Raw genomic sequence first — 14,858 nt, 5'->3', positions numbered from 1 at the left:
AGGGGTCCCTGAGCTAATTGAGTTTTGAATCTCACAGAAACTACTTGAGTTGCAATAATAAAAATAACTACAAAATCATTATCTTTGTGAGGGTATAAAGCTATCCTGTTGAGGAGAGGGGAGGATTAGAAGGACAAAGAGAAAATCCAAAAAGGTATTTGGAGGTGGAGAAGTGTGTTTTGGTGATTGTTTCTGTGGACCCGAGTCATTGGGCAGAGTATAGCGCAGCCCTCAGCAGATGAATGAGGCTATAACACACACACAAACAGGTTTCCACACCATTGCCCCGGGCCAAACCCACTCACTGCTCACTTCACACAAATCATTCACAATAAACTGAAGCCTGGTTTGACACAAGAGCTAGAGGATTTGCTTTCTCAATATGAAGCCTATGAAAACAGATGAAAATACTCAGATATAAACTTTATAATTAGTTAACAGTTTAGAAGAATGATCAGATCATCGGTGGCCGATTATGAAGGAATGCTCTGGCAGAAGTTTGATTGTGAATCAGTGGTGAAATTTCAGGACCCTGGACAGTCTCTTAGAAGTGTTTAGCACATTGCTTTTTCAAACTTTTCAGACGTTTAGGGATTTTTTTTTACAGACCTCCACTGCACTGAGCTTGTAAACATTCAGAGCAACATGAACAGTGGGACTTGAGCTGGTCCTGCCCAGCTCTAACCTCTGCTTTGGGACTGGATTTGATGCTACAAGGAGTTACTCGCAGAGAAAGATGGTCAGTGAGGGATTATGTTTGGAGAGTCCAGGTGTATGGTCAGCACCAGAGCCTTATCCGGTCGTGTCATGGCACTGACAGCTGTTACTTACAGATATCTCAAGAATGTGGCAGGAGCCCTTCACTTCCACTGTCCCGCTACAGTGTCCCCCCCCACACCCTCGTACATCATCTGTCCGTCCATCCACCCGCCGGGACAGAGCAGCTTCCACGCGTGAGCTGCCGGGGCTAAACTGCCCAGCTACGAGGGTCCCTGTCAGAACCTGGAGGGCCCCTGACGGAGCCTGGAGGGCCGCGCTGACTCGGTTTGCTGTGGACAAAGTGAGCCGTCGCATCAGTCTCCATTATGGCACTGTGTTGGCGCTGCTGTCGTGTTCCTGTGATAGGCCAATGGAGAGCCTGTCTCATACATCATCAGGGACAAAAGCCAGGCTGTGGGGAGAGGCCCCTGGGGGAGGGCCCTTCCTGCCCCCTCCTCCTCCCCTAGCTCAACTGTGTACAGTTCTGATAGCACAGCTTCATTCATGTTTGATTACAGTCATGTGATCACGTAGGTCATTGCTATACATGTGATTATGTTGCATTAAGACATGGAGGCAGAAGAACATGTGTCCACAAATATAATATATAAATTGGTCTTGACATTGGTTTAAGTGTCTTGCCCAAGGACACAACCAGAGGACGAAGTGCTGGTCACTGTGATCAAACCTCCAACCTTCCCATGAGTGTATGGAGGTGCAGGAGTGTGGGCCACACTCTCCTATTAGCTCGACGGCAGAGTCCTGAACAGAGACAAATAGGCCAGTTCCAGTCCATTGTCTCCAGCCGCTCTGAGGTGCCCGCCGTGATGGAGGACCTGGGGGACCACAGTTTAACCTGATGTCTTTAAGAGCACAGCCCCAGACCAAAGCTAGAGTTTACTGTGTGCAGTCCATGTATCAGATCAAACACCAGCAAGTGTTCACACAAGCATGAGGAGTGTCACGAAGATATTTTGTGAAGAGGTCAAAGTGGACTGGACCACTGTCCCCTCTGTTCCAGTCAGGAAAAGTTCTTTGTTCCTCAGGACAAACATTAACATAGCGACTGTGCTCATTTCCCCTGTAGTTATGCAGATATGTTTCCAGCAGCCTGATGAATTTACATCTTTGGCTCATGTTGTGGGCATTCTTTGAAGGCCGGTCCTCTGGGCCCACAAAAAGGCTTTTATTGTCAGCTTATATTAAACAATGTGTGTGATGAGAACTGGGTACAAAGACCTCAGTGACAGTTTGTCCATAAACAGCTGCAGATGCAAACTCGACACATTACTCTTCAGAGCGCTTCAGCTCAGTGCAGTCTGAAATACAATTTCACAGAGGGAAGGAAACACATGTTCTTACAGATAATACTAACATCAAGTGTATTACAAGGCTCTGAACTCACCAGGGTGAGCCAGGAAAGGCATCGCTCATATCACGCATCACCAGGTGACCCATGCTAATGATCTGCTGTAAGAAATCTGAAGGACAGAGAGCCTCTGAGACCCGCTTGTATGTGATTATGCAAATACTGGACACACAATCAGTACTTCAGTTAGATCTTTGGCTGCCACTCTGAGGAAGCTATGATAAATGTCCCTTGACTTCTCTGCAATGTGAATCATGCACATTTTAAACAGTCAGAATAATGTTGTCTTTATGTTTATCCAATAAACAATGTTCACATACTAATCCAGTATTCATCTCATCTGTAGGTCATGAGCTGGAGAACAGTGCCATACAGAGAGCGGGCATCATGGGTCAGCGATATTCACTTCTACTGATGAATCTTTCAAAATGTTTGCTATATTACAAAACAATATTATTTTTCTCCATTATTTTCAGCCTGATCATCTGTGGCAATGGCCAAACTATGGCTCGGGTGCCAAATGCAGCTTTCTTGTCCGTTTTCATGCTGAATTTACCCAAATTGTCATGAATTTATAGTTCTTTTTACTTTTTTTTTTTTTAACCCTACCATCAATCTGAATAATGGTTTCCTAACAGGGGTCGCCAGAACCTTAGATGTATGAATCATTTAGACCTGCTGACAGAGAAACTTGTCAGACTTCATTGATGAACTGAAATACTGTATGTCCATGTTTGGCCTCAGCCAGAATCCAAAGGCCAGAGCTCAAGCAAAATGATCTGAAGTGCATTTCACTTGCAGACCCTATACATGCTCCAGTTTATTTAGGCCAGACCAATTGAACTCTCACGACACGGCACACAAACAGGCTGGTTGATATGTTTCGCAAACTGTAGAATGTCACATCAAATGACGCGCAAAGATGGTGCGCGGAGTGGATTTGGCCAAGCGAATGGAGAGGGGTCTCTAAGCAACACGTCCGCTCGATCCTCATTATTTCCAAAGAGGACATGGATTCCTTTTATTCCAAAATTCCCTACAACCCTTGAGCCACACTCCCATGTGAAATCAAAAACAGCGCTGTGCGAAGAGGTGCTCGAGCCAAATGCATCTCTTTGCGCACGGAGCGCACACGGAAATGTGAAAGGTGTGTCAGGCTTAGGTTTCTGAAAGACAAAGGTACCAGGCTATAGTATGTTAGATTTGAGCATAGCCACAGGCCTATAGGTCATGTGACATTTGTTGAAGTTCCTGTCCCTTTAACCGTTTAGCCTAAATTTCTATATACAGGTTCTAAGCACATGCGATAAAACCACAGTAGAGCCAATTGGCCCCTGGCCCCGAGTGAGTGAGTGAGTGAGTGAGTGAGTGAGTGAGTGAGTGAGTGAGTGAGTGAGTGAGTGAGTGAGTGAGGGAGTGAGGGAGTGAGGGAGTGAGGGAGTGAGGGAGTGAGTGAGTGAGTGAGTGAGTGAGTGAGTGAGTGAGTGAGGGAGTGAGGGAGTGAGGGAGTGAGGGAGGGAGTTGACGCAGGCGGGCGCTGCAGAGTTCACTGTCCGAGCTCCCCTCGCCTTTCACAAAGGCCCCTGGGTAATGTAGTCTTCGTTTGAAAGAGTAGCTATTGTTTCCTACGCTGCAAGTGTTTATTTCTGTTTAAATGCTGTGTTTAGTTTGACACTGGATCTCACAGAAATATCACAAAAAAGCCTTTTCCAGTGAACACAATGTACTGCCTACAACTGCACGTAATCTTCATGACCAAACTTGTATTCCCATACTCCTTTGCGGATGCTGCGCAGACGCCGTGGTCACCAGCACAAAGGGGACAGTCGATAGAGGAAAATGATCATCCGCGGGCTACATTACCTAGAAAGTATGGACGTTTGGAACATTGCGTACTTGTTGAAGTGTTAATATAGTGGGACGTGAGCGCGACGGCGTCGAAGCGCACGGTCAGCGGGGAGGAGAGCGGCGCGTCAGAGCCAGCGACACCGTTAACTGCAGAATGCCGCGGGACAGAACTCCTCTCATACAGAAGATCGCCCAACAGGCTTCTCTATCCTTTAAAGACTGTCTGTCCGAGGACAACGGGGACCACAAGCCGCTCCCTGACCAACACGAGCAGCTCCTGTCTCTCGTGAACGCGCTCAGAGCTGCCGATCTCAAGTTAGCTCCCCGGAAAAGCAGCAGCAGCAGCAGCAGCCGCCCTGGGACAGATGGGGCCCAAAACCCGCCCGTGACATACATGCACATCTGTGAGACCCCCGTGTTTAGTATGGGCGTTTTTCTGCTCCGCTCGGGGGCCTCCATCCCGCTGCACGACCATCCGGGAATGAACGGCATGTTAAAGGTAGTCACAAGTTATGGTCTCAACACATCTGTAACACTTATGTTGCACGTGCCCCGGGGGTCTGAGCCTGTGACCTGCATTAGCCACGCCTGAATAGCAATAATAATCAAATATTCACTCTTGGCTTTACAACGTTTTTCTGTCAAGTTTTGTTTATTCACTCTCCACTTCTGTTTTCTTGTATTCTACATCTGAAGCCACAGCTGCCCTTAGTTTGACTGAGGAAGCGTGTCTTCCTGTCCGGTCACCACAAATCACTCACTCACACACACCATTCATAGACAGAAGGCGGATGAAGTGTCTTGCCCAAGGACACAAAGGGTGAAGCTGGGTACAAACTGGGAAACATTTCTTTTTTCACATTTTCTCCCAGTCGGCATTACCTAAATCTAGAAGCTTCTTGAAAAAGCATCAAAAAGCCTTCGACAAAAACCTGCCAGAAAAGCAACTAATACACAGAAAAAAAGTGACAAAACGTGACATAAACGCATCAATAAAGTGACAAAAGAGTGTCAAAAAACTGCAAAAACACGGCAAAAAAAGGAGACAAAAACTCTTCAAAAATGTGATGTAGACGCGGCGACAAAAAGGTTTGGATCAGTTTTGTAGGTCTTAGCTTTCAAATTAAGCGTTACATCGGCATAGACGCAGTCGAGAAGCTTTTAGATTTGGGTAAAGCCGAACTGGAGGAAATAAGAGGTTAATAAGTCCTCTTAATAGACTTTGGCCCAGCTGTTCTGGGCTGTGGCACAAAGGTGATGGGCCTAATACAGTCTGTCTGTAAACATTCTCTTCAGAAACCTGTGATATTTAACGAAGAAATGTGTCAGACCTTTTAGTTGTTGACTTCTTTTCCCATCAGGGTGATCACGACATGGAACGTTGTATTAGGATTTGTAAATAATGTAATGTGGATCAATGACTCAACCTTTTAACCCCCACCTGACCCGAAAAAAATCAGACGTAAAACATTGCGAAATCTTAGCTCAGCTTTGTAGGTCTTAGTTTTGAAATGAGGCGTTACACAGGCCTATAGTCAAGACATTTTTAGATTTGAGTAAAGCCGAACTGGAGAAAATGTGCTCGGTTAAGAGGTTGATCAGACGGACTAAATGATGGGTGTGTTTGGTGTTTTGGCAAATACCATTTTAGTTTCTGTTTCTTTAAACAGAGCTGGTTTTGTCCTGTAATGTTGAAACTAGGGCTGAACAATTTTGGCAACACAGTATATCTAATTACAGTTATGGCTAAATTTGCAGTTTGCAATCTACATGATAGGATAGGATTCAGTTCACAAAGCCCATTTTAAACACACACAGGAGCAGCATTTGAGGGGAGACTAAAGTATGACCTGCTAAACTAATACAAGAATCACATGCATTTGAGGACTCCCTTGTACTACATATGATTGTGCGATTTCATGATTATGACCATTGAAACGTCAATGTTGATGTGTGAGTGTGATTATTGGGAAGCAAATAGGGCTGTCACGATAATTACTATATCGACTTATCGTATAATAAACAACAGATAAACGATATATTTTTAGGCTCAATATTTATCATCATTTGAGTTACATTAGAGTTCATGTTTTTTGCGGCTTGTGTGGTATTTTAGGATATGATGATGCACTTTTAGAGCAAAGGTTTACTGTCATTTTCATGTTGACATTCGAGTTGACAGTATCCAATATCGTTAGAGTCAATATTATCGTTTATCGCGATACTTTCCTGCCTCGATATATCGAACTTCAAATTTGTTATCGTGACTAGAAGCAAAGACCACCCCTGAATCTTATTGGCCACCGGGCTCAGACTAAGGCAGTACACTGGGGATTAATGTTTTTCCAAATAACAGCAATGATGGGGAAATGAGTACAGTTAAAGACAAAGAAGTTGTACAAGAATGCTGGAATTTAAGTGAGAATTCTTACAAAAAAATTTGCTTCAAGCCCACACGTGTCCCCAAGTCTATACACACAATACACATTAACATTCTGACCCATGTCTTCAGGTGCTGTACGGGAAGGTGAGCGTGCGCTGCTTTGACAAACTGGATTCCGAAGGCGTGGCCCCCCCTGCGTTCGAGCCCCCCCTGTCCCACTCAGACGTCCCATCCCTGTGCCGCTCCATGCTGCGATGCGTGTCCGAGTACTCGCCCAGCAGCACAGCCTGTCTACTCACCCCTCAACGGGACAACCTGCACCAGATTCAGGCGCTGGGAGGTCCCGCTGCGTTCTTGGACATCTTAGCACCCCCTTACGACCCCGACAACAACAGAGACTGCCATTACTACAGGGTCCTACAGCCGTCGGCCCCCAGCTCTGAGGGCCCGGAAGAGACGTGGCTACTAGAAATCCCGCAGCCGGAGGAATTTTCGTGCGGGGGCCAAGTTTACTCTGGACCCCCAGTTACAGTGTGAATTAGGAGTGGGACAGTCGCGGCTCAGAGTGGCAGGGTTTTACCTGAGTTCTACTGGACCTGGATTGAACTAATACCAGATTAAAGATGTTATATTATACCTTTATAAAGCAACTCATCTATTTTGTACAATGTATATAAGAGAAAACCTTTAAAAAGTACCGAAAGGTCTGCAATGAGGCTGGAACCAACACTCAAGAAATTAGATATATTTTGTCACCTTTTTCCACATAACAGAACAGATTAAAACAGAGCTTCATGTCATGGATTAATCACATATATAAATTAAACACACATATAAAATATACATAATAGGGCAGGTCTCTCCCTTTTTCGTCCTGTGAGCATCTTTTCTGTAACAAAAATAGCAGAGAGTTAAAGTGATGTATCTACACACAGCTACACACTCTTTATATTTTTGCTATATTTACCTGATTGCTTCAGGTTGTATTCAACATGTTCAGAAAAAGCATCTAAAACATGGCTAAGCAATCTAATCTAATCTCTGTAAATGTAAAAAGACTTTGGGGAGCTACTTGTAAAGAGCATAAGTTACTGATAGAGCTACTAGTTGGGAACCCTTATAGGGCAACTCTAGAAAAAGGGAAAACTAAAATTCCTCTCGACAGAAAAAAGTGACAGGATATATTGAATGAACATAACGTGTTTTGAGTTGAGTGTTGTGAATTGTGCAGTGCAGTGTCAACTTCTGAATGAATCCAACGCCATGTACACTTATGCTTAATGTGAATCAAGAGCCGACGTTCCAAAACAGCTAGATGTTTTCATTGCACAGAGTTTTCAGAAGGACTGCAGAGGCTGCTGGCGTGACAGAAAAGCAAAGCATGAACAGGTTTGATTTGTGCGCAGCTGGATCTGGCAGGACTGAATGGGGATGGCTTTGGGACAAGTTCAGGCTAAAAACAGGACCTGCTATTGTAATATCAATTAAAATATATATACCTACTCAGTGCCATTACTCTCGCAGCTTTGTGCCCCTGTTCTTTCTTTGTCCGGGAAAGGGTTCACATAGGATTTTATTTTATTTTGGTGCAATGATGCAACATAAAACACAAATAATGGGCGATGCAATAAATATAAACTATGATTGAAAAATAATACACTGAATACAGAATATTGGCTAGCATGTACCAACAAAACTCCAGTGTGGGTTGGAGGATGGATTTATAATCAGCAGTTGAAATTGTGGAATAATCATGTTGCAGAACCTGTTGCACTGTTGTGCAAATACAACAGTGCAACAGGTTCTGCTCCTGCCTGAGGAGAGAGGGTCAAACAGTCCGTGTCAGCTATGAACCCATGTCAGAAGCATTACACCCACCCCTTTTTACATCCTGGAACACATTACAATGATCATCCGTTTGTTCAAAGATTCCAATGATAATTAGTTGAACATGCGTGAAAAAAAATTAGCGCTATTGTCTCCATTTGACCTATCCTTCAATGTCAGTGAGGCAACCTGTCAGGAGCTCCGCCGTGCAGCTCCACACTTAAGGTTCATGGTCAAGACTCAAGCGTATGTAGGAGCTGAAACATTAGTCTATTCTGTCAATTGACATTTAGGTGGATGGGGGGAAGCAAAATACTTGACGGAAACCCAACCAAACACGGGACAGATATGCAAACTCCAGAAATAAAGGGCACACCTCGTCTGGGAATTGAATCTTCGCACTCTATTGTGCTGCCTTGTGAGCGGTCAGACGTTAAGCTCTTGCTGTCCCTGAACAAATAATTATTTATCTTCCTTTTGCTTCCTTTATTGGAGTTAACAGTTAAGTTATGCAATCCCTGCAATTTGTTAATGCCTTTCAGTCATCAAGGTGTTGTAAGAAGTGAGTATTTAATTGAATTAAACAGAAAAGTCTGACTCCTATGGATATCATAATCTTGATCCTCAAGCAGCCCCTGCATAGTTTTTTAATTAAAGATTTTTTTTTATCTAAATAACCAACAACATCAGTTGTTTAAGAGTCAGTTACCACAGCCAAAGAAAAGCTACAAATTGACTCAAACCCAAAAAATGGTAGCCTTTTTGGGCACAATTGCGGACTTTTTTTTTAAAGCTTTAATCATACATTTATTCAGACATTCATTTATTTGATTTGGTGTTCAATGGATACCTTTAAACTGCACAAATAATAAAATAATAATAATAAATAATAGGCCTAATATAAGTCTGAAGAGAACTAAAATCATGGAGTGAGGTCATATGTTCCTTCAGCCGTCAAAACATGAGCCAGAAGACCCATCAAAAGTAGCCACATGCAGATAAAGTAAAAAGTGTCTGCTCGAGTATCCATAGGCCTACATGATCAGTTTAGAAAGTTAGTAGGCTATACAACAAGGCTCTTCAAATATTTAAATATTAATACATTTGACGTAGGCTATTTTGCACATATTAGCCTATATGCCTAATTATGGGTACGGATTACTATAATATAATAAAAGTGAAGCAGAGAAGGCTAAATCATAGTGCTTTCGCCTTTATTATTGCTGTTTAAACAAAGACGAGGCACTGTCTGCTTGCGACAGCCCTGTGGGGCCTAAATGGATGGCCTATATGCCGTTGAAATGAACCTGAACGCGTCACGTTCATATCCTGGCAAGAGCGCTGCGCCTGCTCCCACTTTCCATCCATCGTGCAACATGGGCCACCGGACTCGTGCGCGTGAAGCCCGTGAGACTCAACGGACGGTGCAGGCCTCTCCGGTTAAATACGCATCGAGCGGCGACGGGCAGCCCTTGTGTCTGCACTGTTATGGCATTATCTGCACAAACACTCGAGCTTCAAAACAACACCCATGCAGCCTAATTCTCAAATCAACCAGGGAATACCACTGCGTATTGTGACTTATTAGAATAGGCCAAGAAACAGTGAGGTCTGAAACTCGGGCCTATTCACCTGATGTTTTTAAGTGTTTTATATTTATTGATTTATTTGAATATTTATTTTATTTTTATTTGCCTATAGCCCGTGTTGGTCGCTGCATGCTCATTGGTTGCCAAAATGCGCTCAGGGTAAAGAAAAACAACAGACGCTCCTGGCCAAATGTGCGCGTCATGGGACATTCCCACGCGTTTTCCTCATAATGAGTGCGGCCCACTCTGTGCCTTTAGTCACAACTAAAGATCACTTTCATTACAGACCACAAAGGCTAAATGTGTATTGGATAAAAACACAGAAGCGCGCACACCTTCATCCATGTTTAATTCACAGCACACTGCAACCACTGATATATACAAATGTACACACTTTACATATTTACTTCTTTTTCTCTTTTCTTATCTTTTACAAAAAAGTACATTTTTTGCGCGCTAGCATAAGTGCAAAAATATAGGCTCTTCTTTCCGTCACAGACACCGTCAGCACGCACTTTGTTACACTCTGCTTATTTGTGCCATTTAGTTCAAATGCGCGTCTCTCCAAACGCACAACGTTCCCAAAGCGCACTACGAACAAAGCGCGCTGGAGCCGGAGGAGGAGGATGCAGCGGAGGATTTGCGCTCTTTCTGTCGCAGGTGAATCTTCGTGTGTCGCTTCCTTTCATCACTGCGCGCAAACTTGCGTCCACAGAAGTCACAGGCAAAGGGTTTCTCACCCGTGTGTGTGCGGATATGAGTGGTTAGGTGGTCGCTGCGACTGAAGTTGCGCATACAGATGCGGCACTGAAAGGGCTTGTGTCCAGTGTGGATGCGTATGTGACGTGTGAGTTCATCAGAGCGGGAGAAGCGGCGGTCGCAGCCTTCTGCAGGACACGGGTACGGCCTCTCGTGCACCGGTGTTTTGCTGGGCCGGTTGGGGTATTTCCGGGGCCGCAGAATAGGCCGCAGAGGCAGGTTCTGCGGGCTGTATACAGAGGGTAACCGGGAGCCCGCCTCTAGGCCGGCAGGTGCCCCAAGGGTGAAGTTTCGGATGGTGTTGAGCGGGGTCAGGGGCGGCGGGACTCGAAATGTGTCTAGCGGACACGGGCCAAAGGGCTTTCGCTCTGGGGGTTCTCGCTGGCATGTAGGCTGGAAGAAGCCCGTGTAGTCCGGGATCAGAGGGAACAGACCTGGGTCTGCAGCCGTGGGCTTTGGAGATGAGTAAGAGGGCGGTGGGTAAGACATGGGCCCCGAGGGTGCCAGGAACGCTGAAGGATCCTGGAACTCTCCACAGGTCGAGGTGTAGGGTGGCGGTGGAGAGTACATCTGCTCCTCAGGCTGAGTCTGTGCCATGCTGCAGCTTTGTATTCGGGACAAGTGACCGGGAGAACGCGAGACTGGTGAGGAGCACGCGGAGGAGGAGGGGGGCGGAGGCTGCGCCACGTTGAAAATCCCAGACACGATGTTAATGACCCCCTCGGGGCTCCACGAGCCCGGGTACTGGGAGTCAAAGGAGAACTTGCCCATGTAGGTGAATGTCTGACGGGGCGCCGGGGCGAGTGCAGGAGCCAGCCCGCTGTAGGACAGTCTCTCTACGGAGGGGTCCAGTAGCGACTCTGGAAAGACAAGGGAAGTTTATTTAGCGCAATTCATCCACAAGGCAATTCAAGTGCTTTACACAGTTACATGAAACTAAAAGAAGGCAGATCAAATCAAGCCATAAAACATCACAGTATTTATTAAATTAGCCAACATTAAAAGAAAAGAGTGCAGATAAAATACTTTCAGTTGTCATATGACACGGAGAAAAACATCAGCATCTGCACCTGTTCCTCTGGCCAAGCTGTATCCAAACTAAAGGATGCGCTGCTGTGACTGATGTAGCCTTCACATTTAGTGTAGATAAACCTAACGTAAGCCTAATTGTAAAAATATATATATATATAGCCTATATATATATATTTTCGTGTGTAAACGGTTAAACTATGTGTGTGTGGATGGGTGAGGGTCTTACCTGGCCCTGCTCCGGTCGGATCGTAGTGGCCCAACTCGCTGCTGAAGGGGGCAGAGGAGGAGAGGGTTCCCGACATGTCCTCCACGGAGTACACGGTGTCGGGCATTGGATGCCCATACCCTCCCAGGCTCACGGCCACTTTATCCAGGGTTTTTGCGGTCATGATGATTTCCAGTGTGAGCGCGCGCGCTCAAGGGCTATCCTGGAGCGCACAGTGTGGACGAGGAGAGTGAGATCAGGAGCCGGGCCACCACCTCGCATTGGTTTTAAGGGAATCCTTTTTGAATAGCTGATACGTCATTGCCCATATAAGGAGTGGGAGTGGCGAAAACAGACGCTCCGTGCACAGGCGCTGCGCTCGCTCATTGGTCAAGATAGTATCAGTGACGTTGTCAGAGATTGTCAAAGTCCTGCTCCAGACCCGTGCATTGACAAACACAGGATCTGCACTATGGGCACACATCTGCAAGTTTAAGACTTCTAGGACTTAAAGAAACGGAATCTCTGTTCCAACGAGAACATAATGCTTCAGAGGCCACTTACCATAAAAGGTGTTATCCGGTGCGAGATGGTACCACTGATCTATATTTGGCTTTGTTCCGAAATGTGATGCGCGGAAAGTGTCACTCAAATCGACCACAGGCAAATGATGCGGTGCGGAATCCCCTCAGAGGAAAGTGCGTTTTCACTCCACACGAAATGACTCTTTCAGTCAAAACACAATTAGAGCAGCGCAGAGTAGTGGGCAGCAGGACGCGAACACGTGGGTGAACTTTAAATAGGCTGCAATAAATACTAATATCCGACTCACGCGGGTTTAGAAGCACAGGCTAGTGGCACTGTGATGAGTGGAGCAAATTAAAAACACAGAAAAGCATAGATCTTGAAACATTAAAATGGTTTTATCACATTAAATTTGGCCATTTCAGAGATTCAAGACGGACTGCGCCCTCCCGCGGTTTCTCATGGGAGTGTCTCGGGACCCGGGAAAGTCCCTTCGTGGGAGAGAAGTTGACAAACAGAAATGTGGTGGAATATTGTTTCCACTGTTTGCATCTGAATATAGCTCTATGATCAGAATATGTTTGCAGAAGATGAGCTTATTGGCTAAACTCTTGTCTAATCACGTTTCATGATCAAATAGATATAGTGTCTAGACTAATGACATTTGATTATTTGTTCTTGAAATCAGTCAAACCATAGATTGGGGAATAAGATGGTGCAGTCTACGTCTCAGCAAATGTGGCTCAGTGGTCACACCCTCCGCGCATCCATCAGCCCCGCGCCTACACACCCGTCGATAACGGGGTTCAATGAACACGCGCCTCTACCACCACCTGAGAGAGAGAGAGAGAGAGAAGGGAGAGAGAGAGAAGGGAGAGAGAGAGAAGGGAGAGAGAGGGAGAGAGAATGAAAGAGAGAGAGAGAAGAAGAGGGAGAGACAGGGGAGAGAGAGAAGGGGAGAGGGAAAGAGACAGAGAGAGAGAGAAGGAGAGGAGATAGAGATAGAGAGGGATGGAGGGAGAGAGAAAGAGGAGAGGAGAGAGAGGGAGGGAGGGAGATGAGAGGGAAGGGGGAGAGAAAGAAAGAGAGAGAGTGCGAGAGACAGAGAGAGAGAGAGAAGGGGAGAGAGAGAGAGAGAAAGAGATGGAGAGAAAGAGAGAGAGAGAGAGAGAGAGAGAGAGAGAGAGATGGAGAGAAAGAGAGAGAGAGAGAGAGATGGAGAGAAAGAGAGAGAGAGAGAGAGAGATGGAGAGAGAGAGAGAGAGAGAGAGAGAGAGAGAGAGAGAGAGAAGAGTGAGAGGGGATATTTAAGGATGCCAGGGGTATTGCTGGACCTAAAGCTACACTGGGGCACGGACCCTTACCTTTATAAGCTGCTGTATACTTTTGATGCAGTGCTTATATGCAGTGATTCTCTGGTTTATAATAAATCTATATCGTTCTTCTTGCTCTGTTTCCATTGAGTTTGAATACACAAACTGAACACACTTATACTGGGGCTCAGCTGATTTATGATCCAGTGTTCGTCTAATTGGAGCAACGTACGTGTGAATGGCCAAAAAACTAAATAAAAATTAACAGTAAAGAAATGAGAAAGAGCACAGTTTAACGAATAATATGGTCTGTAGTATGCAAATAAATTCCATTCAGTCACACCATGGCCACTAGTCCCCCCACGGATATTTCTTTGTGGATAACTTATAAAAGCTTGGAGTATGAATATGATGGTCAAACCACCACATAAGTGATCATGTCTCTTGGTCTCGTAATGGCAAATTCACTTGTCCTGCCCCAAACCCCAGAGTTTCACCTCTCATCCCTCAGACAGCATTGATAAAATAAAGATGGGATTTATAATAATCATAATGATAATAACAATTATTGGGTCAGTCCTGAGTAAGAAAAGCAGAATGATGACATGACATTGGATTCCATTATGCACATTCATAAAACATGAATGACATCTCTGATGATGAAGTGGGCAGAACAGCAGAGAACTGAAGTACTGACATTACACAGCAGCAGCTGTGTTAATGCCCGACTCAAAGGCACTTTAGTGGCACTTTTCAACCAGTCCTCACTGGAACACACACTAAACCCATTTTGCAGAGGTGGGAGATCATGGAGTCAGTGAGCTTCAATCCCATTTCTGGTCTTCATTCACAGAGGCACACAGTTCAGCAGACACAGTGTTTACATGGCACGTTCATAAGACTGACACACTACTCACTGGACAATATATGATGAGGAAAATAACTTTGAGGAAGATTCTAGTTCTTATAGTTATTTTTTTTTTTATACATTTATTTGAAGCAGCAATTTTCATGCATGAGATTGTACATTGCCACACACTGTGCATCAATATATACACATGTGTGCAGATACACTGTATATCCACACATGCACACACCTTAACTTGCTCAAGACTGAGCATGATGGACCTTACAATGTAACCTTATTTTCCAGATCATTCACACACGGGAGCCAAATGTTCTCAATTTCATTAAGTTTATCTTTTAGGATATAACATCACTCCAGGTGTAGTATCTCTAATCCATAAAT

At 45.0% G+C, this 14,858-nt stretch overlaps 2 protein-coding genes across 2 annotated transcripts; one reads left to right on the top strand and one right to left on the bottom strand.

Annotated features, from left to right (window-relative positions):
- Positions 1 to 3,931: 3,931 nt before the first annotated feature.
- adoa (2-aminoethanethiol (cysteamine) dioxygenase a) lies at positions 3,932 to 7,267 on the top strand. Its single transcript, XM_079577815.1, has 2 exons — positions 3,932 to 4,475; positions 6,489 to 7,267. The coding sequence occupies exons 1-2, from the start codon at positions 4,131 to 4,133 to the stop codon at positions 6,894 to 6,896; spliced, it is 753 nt and encodes a 250-aa protein (XP_079433941.1). The 5' UTR covers positions 3,932 to 4,130; the 3' UTR covers positions 6,897 to 7,267.
- A 2,868-nt stretch (positions 7,268 to 10,135) lies between these two features.
- egr2b (early growth response 2b) lies at positions 10,136 to 12,035 on the bottom strand. Its single transcript, XM_079577899.1, has 2 exons — positions 11,793 to 12,035; positions 10,136 to 11,394 (listed from the first exon to the last, which is right to left on the bottom strand). Exons 1-2 carry the CDS (start codon positions 11,953 to 11,955, stop codon positions 10,367 to 10,369), a joined length of 1,191 nt encoding a protein of 396 aa, XP_079434025.1. The 5' UTR covers positions 11,956 to 12,035; the 3' UTR covers positions 10,136 to 10,366.
- Between the last annotated feature and the right edge of the window lie 2,823 nt (positions 12,036 to 14,858).

This window comes from Gobius niger (genome assembly GCF_951799975.1).
Source record: "Gobius niger genome assembly, chromosome: 19".
NCBI lineage: Eukaryota > Metazoa > Chordata > Actinopteri > Gobiiformes > Gobiidae > Gobius > Gobius niger.
This window is presented reverse-complemented; position numbering and strand designations above follow the sequence as displayed.